The sequence below is a fragment of the Acanthisitta chloris genome, unplaced genomic scaffold (genome assembly GCF_000695815.1).
Source record: "Acanthisitta chloris isolate BGI_N310 unplaced genomic scaffold, ASM69581v1 scaffold40103, whole genome shotgun sequence".
Lineage (NCBI taxonomy): Eukaryota > Metazoa > Chordata > Aves > Passeriformes > Acanthisittidae > Acanthisitta > Acanthisitta chloris.
In genome coordinates, this window is record NW_008667349.1 from 26,195 (window position 1) to 35,002 (window position 8,808).

The window sequence follows — 8,808 nt, forward strand, 5'->3', positions numbered from 1 at the left end:
TAGCCTGTGTGACAGGGCAGAGTTGAGGCAGAGCCGTGGATGTTTCTGCATGAGACAGGCAGCACTTGCTTCAACATCTGCCACAGCTGCCGTCATGAAGAGCCTTTAGCGGTGTCTCTCCTGCAGTTTTGCACCCAGGTTGATCGTGCCTACCTTCAGGCATTGCAGCAAAGCAATGTTCCAGCTTCCCACTGTGGTGGAAAAGATGATGGAGGTCCAAGTCACCCTTGCAGTGCTGACTTGTTGGGCTCCTGGCACCACTGTGAAGTACTGTAGTTCAAGTGCAGGCTTCAGTCAATGGCACTTGTGCTACTGGTGCTTGGGCATGCACCAAAATCCGGTGTCGGCTCCCCTTCCCACCCACTGCTGGACTTCATCCCTTCATGAGCAGCCCTGATGTTATGCTCTGTGTGGGGGGAAAGAGCTCAGCAGTGGGTTTGAGAGGAGCCATGCTGAGGCCTGCTAACATTCCATGGCAGAGGCCAAAGATGCCCATGCCATGGGATAGGGAGCTGAGACAAAGGCAGTGCTGGCTCTGGGCCAGTGTGACAGATGATGTCTAGTCAGTAGAGCCCACCCAGCAACTTTCTCTGGCCTCTGCTTTCCTCAAGCTGAACTGCCTTCGCTTCAGGTGTATCTTTCCCTGAGGTGTGTTTATGGGTATGCCTACTTCATTCCTCCAGCTGGTGCTAACTCCTGTGAAATTGTGACTGTGCCAATACCACAGTCCCGTTACTTCTGAGCCTGAACTCTGCTGCACACTTCATCTGTTTCCAGCCTCCCTGTGCTGGAAGGCAGAAGTGCAAACAGCTTTAATCAGAACAATGTAGCATTGCCTGGGTGAAGAATGTGATTTACTTGCATATGTGTGGCATGTGAAGACCAGGGCCAGAGGGCACCACTTGAGTCCTCTCCTTCTTTATTTTTCCTTTTTTTTCCCCCTTTCCCATTAGAGACAGCTGAGCCACTTGCTAGCACTTTTGTTTGGGGGTGAGGAGGAGAATATGTGGATTGACAGGAAGAGGTAGGAGTGAGATCTTTGGGAACCAGGAGTCTGAAACTGAAAAAGGCAATGATCTAGGAAAGCTTTGTAGACGAGTTTAAAATTAGACTGACCCAGTGCTTTTATATTGCTGGAATTTAATTCCTCTGACCCTGAAGCTTTTGGTCAGACTGGAAGCAGGGCTTCCCAAGCTGTGTTCCATGGAAGTCAGTGCTGTGTGGTGCTCTCATGTGGCCATGGGTCTGTATCAGGGGGAGCTGTGCCTCCTGTCTACCTCCTTGTGTTTATGAAAAGTTGGAGAATTTCAGTCTGAGAAGGCAGGGAAGCCTCATGTATTTCTGCTGTCTTTATGTCTGTATCAGTGCATGGTTTGTGTCTGGAGCCTGTTCACACTTTAACTGGGATACTGCTGTGTGTAAAAGCTGTTCAGAGCTTTTTCTTTTTCAGGCATCATTGTAACTGTTTTTCTTTTGTTCCTGTTTGCAGGTTGTGCAGCTTGACATTAAAGAAACTGGTAGTCTTAAAGGAGTTGGATAAGGAGCTTATTTCTGGGGTCATTGCTGTCAAAATGCAGGTAATTGCTCAGTTCTAAGAAATTTGTTATTTGACTAAAAACACTGGCAGATGCCCAAACTGAGCTTCACCTCCACATAAGGGTCCACTGCAGCCACAGACTTCTTCCCAAATACATCAGGGTATTCTGGATGTGTGGAGAGTCTCTTCTGAGCCCTTCCCCATGTTCCTGCTGCATTTTGTTGTTGTAACCATAGAATATTGTTCACTGATGGCTCAGCATGAGCTTATCTGCATGTAACAGTGCTCTTTACAGATCATATGCTGTCACCTCTTCTTCTTGAGCTGTCACTAAATCCAAGCCTGGTTCTCTACTTAACATGCTTTGGCTCACTTCTGGGCTGAACATCTTGGTAACCTGGTCCTGATTTGGGGGGTCTGGAGTCTGAGCCATCCTCTGCTGATGGGCAGCTCTGCTATCGAATCCATAGCCAGGTGCTTGTCCATGGATTTGTAGGATGCCTGCTCCCTGCTGTGTTTATATCTTTCCATAAAATACAGCTGTCATCCTAGGTAAATAACCCACTTTACAGCATACATTTGTGCCATTTAATTAGGTGCCTCCATGTAGGTCACACTGCCTAGAGGCAGGCTAGGAAGGAAGGGGACTCGGTTCCGCCGTGCGTCAGAGCATCAGTTCGGCTCACGTGCTCCCACCACTGCAAATGCTAAAGTGCTTAACGAGTAAAAGCCAGGCAGACCTATAAGTAGGAAAATGCCATTAACCATGCTGAAAAGCTGCTGCTTTGCAAACAAAGAGCTAGGCAAACCCCTGCAGAGAGCTGGTTGTGTCAAAGCACACAAAATCTAGCTTGGAAAATGAAATCAGGAAGGTTCTACGGGGCAGAAACATGCAGCTAAGGATTTGATTTATATCTCTCATCACTATGAGTCATCCAGCTGGGGTAAAAATATGTCCCTCTGTGTTGGAGGGGGTTCATGCACCCACAGCAGGGAGCAGAAAGGCAGGGAATCACTTCACACACCTGGATTTGTGGCAGCCTCAGAAGAAACACTGCTGTGGGTTTCCAGGCTGTCAGATACTGCTTGTCAAGGCTGAAAGCTTTCCGTATGTTTGTACTCCTAGATGGTAGGTGCATCACTGTAAGGGCCTGAGGCTTGTCAGTGAACAGTCTACATCCAGAGCCTGTCAGACCTGAGCTCGAGAATTCAGTAGCTTTTACTGGAGCAAAACCTTCTTTCCCTGTTAGGTTACTGTTGACTGCTTGCACTTTCTGTAAGTGAAAGCTTGCCTCAGCCCCACAAGTCCAAAGGAAGTTTTAACACATGGGGCTTCCATATCCCATTTTGGGTATGTGTTGTGATCAGCCTTGCTGTAGTAATTCAGATGCTGGAACCTGAGCAATCCTCTCCACACCAGGTGAGATCCCTGAGGAACTGGAAGGCAGAAGGACTTGCCCTGTTCAGGATGTGTACCTGCCAAGTCCCAGGCTGCAGCTCACATTTCCAGGCTAACCTTATTTTGCCCTGTCCAGTTGACCTAGAGGTGACAGTGGCTGGGATCACCACTGTCCCAGAGAGTGCATCACCTTGGGTATCCCTTGTGCTGGCTCAGCACCCATATTTCTTTGGGATGTGCAGTTTAACGGTGGGTCAGTAGTGCTTCAGCCATCTCAGACACAGGCAGGTTTGCAGCCCTGCTATTAAAAGTCCCTTTATAGCTTGCAGGTTATGATGCTGGTGCTGACAAGCTCTTTCAGGGATGCTTCATTTGCCAGCACTCAGGTTTCTGACATGGCTATTGTTTGTGGCTGGTAATACTGGATCATCAAATATATGATCTCTGTCAAGTGACTCACTGCCTTTGTGAGGGGAATTGCACGAGAGGTGTCAGGCACTGGAGTCCTTCCAGAGGGGATGATTGAATTCAGACCTAATGAGAGCATCTTACCTGCATTTCCCGTGTCTCCTTGCAGCCTCCTGAGCAGTGATGTTCAAAGAGTTGTCAACTGTTATTTCCCGAGCCGTTGCTGTGTTTATCTGCTGCGGTCTTTTAAAAGCAACTATATTTGGTCTTTCATTAGATTTCTGGTTGCGTAACAAGTGAAGCAAGATTGCTGCTATTAGGAGCTTTGCACAAATGGAGCAGCTGCCGCTGTTGCCAGCGGCCAGGCTGGCTGTGCTGCTCTTGCACGTGTGCTGCTTGTCCTGGGGGCAGCCCTTCGGTCCCTCGCTCTGCACTGCTGTCTGTCTTCTGATCTGCTGCAGCTCAGGCACCTTGGCTTTTCCACCGAGGAGCCAGTGCTGTGCAGGAGCTGAGGCACTGCTGCAGATCACAGCATTTGCTCTGGCTGCCAGAGCGATGCGTTTGGGGAGGGAGGGATGTTAGCGAGGCTCTGCTGCTGTCTCATCTCATGATGCTATTTGAGGCTGATACGGGCAGGCCACATTTCCCTTTGGATGTAGCTTGGAGGTGTTTATCCCCCCAGTCTGTCTGATTTCCCAGATGCTGCTTTTTTGAGAGCTACAGTTCTGTGCTTCTGGGAGATCAGCCTGTCTGGACAAAGCCAGATCTGCAGCCTCAGCAGAACATTGAGCCAGGGACCTCTGAAACTTGCCACTGTGTTTGAACAGTGCAGAAGGGTTAGCTAGGCAGCAGCAGTCTGTTGTGTTTTCCTGCTAGTTTTCCCCTCAAACATGCCCTGAAATGAAATGCTCATGCAGTTAATAGCCCAGTAACTGTTAGCCTACAGCAACCCACACACAGCATTGATTTGGAGTTGCCCTGTGGTACATTAGGTCTCCAGACTCCACTGAGATGCTTAGTGGATTTTTGTATTTTATAGCCCCAGCTATTTGCAGTTGTTTAAACAGGTTGAAGCCTCCACTTTCCCCAGGGAGGGGTGTGTGCACAAACAGAAAAGCCCAGTCTGTCATGGCTAACACTGGAGATTTAAGCATGATGCTGCAGCCTCCAGACCCAGGAGATGATGAGCCTTGTTACCTATTGGCTGAAGTGAAAATATGAGACTTCAACTTGAGGGGTGGGGGTTGAGTCACAGCTTTTCAATGCTGGGGATTGGCAGAACAAAGGCTGCTTTGTTACAGTTAGGGACAGTAAATATGCCCAAATCTTTATTAGTCAAATGTCTCCCTTTCATCTCATTAATATTTCACAGAAGTGCAAGGTCATACCCATCCGTTCACTTTCACTGTGGTAGTCGCTGACAATGTTTCCTGGTTTGCAGTGAATGGGACTGGGATAGGATGGTAAGGGGAATTCACCCGATGGACTTTGCTTCTGTACAGGGCTCCAAGCGCATCCTGCGGTCTCACGAGATTGTATTGCCCCCGAGTGGACATGTGGAGACGGAGCTTGCACTGACCTTCTCGCTGCAGGTAAGGTGGGATGTAGCCTTGGGACATGCTGCTTTGCAGTGAGCAGAGATGTGTTGTGGGTCTGAGGTGAAGACCATCTCTATGTCCTCATATGCAGTAACACAAACTTGTCTGAGTTGCCCCTCAGTATGGAGCACCTGGAGCACTGTGCTGGTTCACAGTGTTAGGGGACCTTCTTTGAGTGCATCCTGGTTTGGGAGCCCAGGAGCATAAAGACTTTGCTGCAGTCTGTCATCTTCAAGTTAGGACTGTGGCAGAAACTGAAGCTGAGCAAGATGGCTCTTTTTCTGCTTTTTGTTGCCTTCCTTATGAATAGGCACTGGAGGATGGCAGCCTTGGGGGTGGCAGGGAGTGTCAAGGCTGACAGAAGGCAGTAGTAGGAATGAGTCAGGTGAACCTCTGATCTGGAGCTGCTGAGGGAGGCACCATTTGGGGAAGCAGGAACTGTATGCGTATGATTACTCCTGTCTCTAGTGTCATGGGAATAGTCGTGAATTGGAGAAACTGCATTTTATTGGTTGCTCTTTTCCTCGAAGCATGCTGGCCTGGTGCTACCTCCTGAGCAGGGAAATAAGGTAGAGAGGCTGCCTTGCTGCTAGTGAGAGGGAGAATCATGCACACAAATACGGAGCGAGACAGACCCTCAGAAGCATTCATACCTGGATGATTAGTTTGGGGACTGTTGGGTAGATCTTGACTTCAGGAGTTTGGCCTGGTAAGGAGAAAGGCTCAAGTGATGATGTGAGAGACACTGGTTTTGTTACTCAGACCTGTGCAGACCTGAAGCAGGTAGGATTTCATATCAGATGGATGATAAGGCCACACCTTGAATCCTGTGCTCAGTTCTGGGCCCCTCAGTTCAGGGGGGACATTGAGGTGCTGGAGCAGGTCCAGAGAAGAGCAACGAGGCTGGTGAAGGGACTCAAGCACAGATCCTATGAGGAGAGGCTGAGGGAGCTGGGGTTGTTTAGCCTGGAGAAGAGGAGGCTCGGGGAGACCTTGTCACCCTCTACAACTCCCTGACAGGAGGTTGGAGTCAGGTGGGGGTTGGTCTCTTCTCCCAGGCAACCAGCAGCAGGACAAGAGGGCACAGACTCAAGCTCTGCCAGGGGAGGTTTAGGTTAGATATTAGGAAGAGGTTTTTTATGAAGAGAGTAATCAGGCATTGGAATGGGCTGCCCAGGGAGGTGGTGGATTCACCATCCCTGGAGGTTTTTAAGATGAGACTGGATGTGGCACTTAGTGCCATGGTCTAGTGACCACGGTAGGGTTGGACTTGATAATCTTGGAGGTCTTTTCCAACTTGGTTGATTCTATGATAACCTTACAGCTACCTAAGCAGGTACACAGATGGCTGATGCTTCTGGTTCTGATGCAGCTCACAGACTGGGTTAACTGCAGCATTGCATCCTCTCATTTGTGAACAGGAATAACCAAGTCACATGCCAGGAATATGTATGCTTGGGTCCTGGAGCTGCAGCTCTCCCATGGTTGGGAGCAGAGCTGTAAGATGAGCCAGGTCTCTTTCTGCCAGTCCTGTGTCAGCAAGGATCAAGTCTGCAAATTTTTTTGGAATTAACTGAGAATATGGTGGTTTGTTTTTTTTCTGAGGCTCAGGGCAGTGCTGCAGCAGGATGCAGAGCATTGCCTTTAACTCTGTTTCCCTTGACGGGGCTGGGAATTGAGCCAGAATAGGGGAGAGCCTTCAGAAGAGGTGAGTGAGCTTAAAGCAGAGATGTGCTGCTGGACTCTGTCTGCAGGAAGGATTGGTGGTCTTAGATGCAGTAAGGCCTGGGAAGCATTCTTGAAATGGCACAGCAGGATTTTTATGACAACTTTTATTGTTGCTTAATTGGACAATGGCTGGAAGCTACTTCTTGCTAACAACTGCAGCTTAAGCCAGATACAGTCTGCATTTAATGTCTGGGATATATTTGAAAGTGGCAGTGGGCCACAGAGTAAAAGCATGTGGATTTCACAGAAAAAGAGGCTTTGGTGTCTTGCAGCAGCCAGCATCTCCATATTGTGCTGTCAACTCTTCAGACTCTATGCCTGCTTTGTGCTAGCTGCCTGGATTTGCAGCCCCCTCGTACCTTCACAGTCATTGCCTGCTCAGCTCCTTCTCCTGGGTGACATTCCTGTCCTTTGCTCAGAGTGTTCCCTTGTCAGAGCTGAGCTAGAGATGACAGTGCTGGCTGGCACAACAGTGAGCAGCCCTTTCTGTCTGGCAAACCTCTGCTCAAACTGAAGGGAGGAGTTTCCTGTTGCTTTATTACACAGCTGGGTAAGACTGGAGTTAGTGGTGTGCCCGATCCTGTTTCACCTTCTAGCTAGGGCTAGACCAGCAGTAGCCTTTCTGACAGGTGAGCTGCCATCCCCCCTGGTACTGGATTGCCTGCTTCTCCTGACCCTCTGTGGGTTTCACAGAGTCAAGTGAAATTCCCCAGATATTCCGAGTATGACACTGCAGCTCTCCAGAGCACTTAATTCCTTTCTTTAATCTAATAAACCTTTCCAGATGCAGCGGATTACATCACTGAGGCTTCAGAAAAAATGTCTTGCCTTGACTCTCTCTGTTCTGGTGTGTGTGATGGTCTCTTCTTGTCACCCTTCAGAGGTGCCTTGAGGTGCTTCGTGCTTCCTCTAAAGGTCTTCTTGTCAAATGTTTTGAGCCAAACTGTTTTCCTCTCCAATCTTTGTCATGAACTGACAATTACTGAAAAGTTTTGATTGAAACTGTTCTGTAGAGCTGATAAGTCATGGCTGGTGTTAAAAATAGCTGGTCTGTGCTATGCAGATGGCTTGGCTTTTTTTCTGGAGACTCTTGCTTGTGACACAGGAGCTGAGTGGCCTGAGTCTCTCTATACCTTTGTTTTATCACTCCTCTGAATGCTCATCAGAGGTCAGTGGGTGGCACACCTTTGAAAAATAGAAACTTGCACATGTATGGACTTGAGTTGTCCAGTTTAATCCCTAGAAACTGAATCAAATTGAGCTGGCCTGGGACCAAGTGTGGCTTTGGACTTTAGTTGCATACTTAAGCAGCCTTGGTGTGGCCTAGATGTATTGAGCTGAGAGCAAGGAGTCACCGTGTTCCCTGCTGCCCTTCCAACGTGTGGAAGAGTCTCAGAGGCAGGGAGGTGGTAAATTTGTATGTGAAAGCCTCTTACTTTTTGAGCTCCTCTGGTCTCTTCTCCCTAATAACTTTCTTTCATCCTTGTTTAGGGATGTTTCACATCTGTGAAGTCACAGGCTCTTTGTCTGTTTTGAGGTTTTCTTTTAATTGTGGTCTGCTGTTCCTCTCCTCTGCAGGGCTGCTTTGTTGGGCAGTAGATCTTGTCCTCACAGAGCAATCAGCTAATTAGTATTCTTCTTGTTTGTGTGGCCACTGCTCCCAGCTCCCTGTGGAGCAGTCAGGCTTGCTCTGGACTGCAAATTAATATCTCAGTGTTCTGGTGGCATTTGGTATTGGTATTTATCAAGTGTTTTGATGGGCAGGAAGCTATTTTCATAATCTCCCAAGGAAAAATGGAATATAGTTAATGCTGGCAAGAGAAGTATCCTTCACTTGGGAATGTCCTCTTTGAGATCCCTGCAGTTAGGTTTTCCTGTCTGCAGGAGTGTGCTATGTATTTTGTATATTTGAAGCATGTGTCCCATTTCCACCTCTTCTTGGGATGAGACTGATCAGGTGGCTGCTGTATGTTTTTGAAGATTTTTCTTCCATTGCACAGCTTTTCCCTTCCCCAGCGGGTGAGCCAGGCCTGGGGACTGTCAGTGTTCTGGTGAGTATTCTGGCAGAGAGCAGGACCTGACTGCATTAATGCTCCGTGCAGATGAGCAGGAAAAGCTGAGATAGTATGGTTAGCCCC

General features: G+C 48.5%; 1 protein-coding gene across 1 annotated transcript in view; it reads left to right on the forward strand.

Moving 5' to 3' along the window:
- Window positions 1-1,492: 1,492 nt before the first annotated feature.
- Window positions 1,493-8,808, forward strand: part of PACS2 (phosphofurin acidic cluster sorting protein 2) — a 47,279-nt gene continuing 39,963 nt past the window's right edge. Inside the window, exons 1-2 of the mRNA XM_009072450.1 lie at window positions 1,493-1,577; window positions 4,847-4,936. Coding sequence (XP_009070698.1) covers window positions 1,572-1,577; window positions 4,847-4,936 — 96 coding nt within the window. The 5' untranslated portion in view covers window positions 1,493-1,571. The remainder of the gene's footprint in view (window positions 1,578-4,846; window positions 4,937-8,808) is intronic.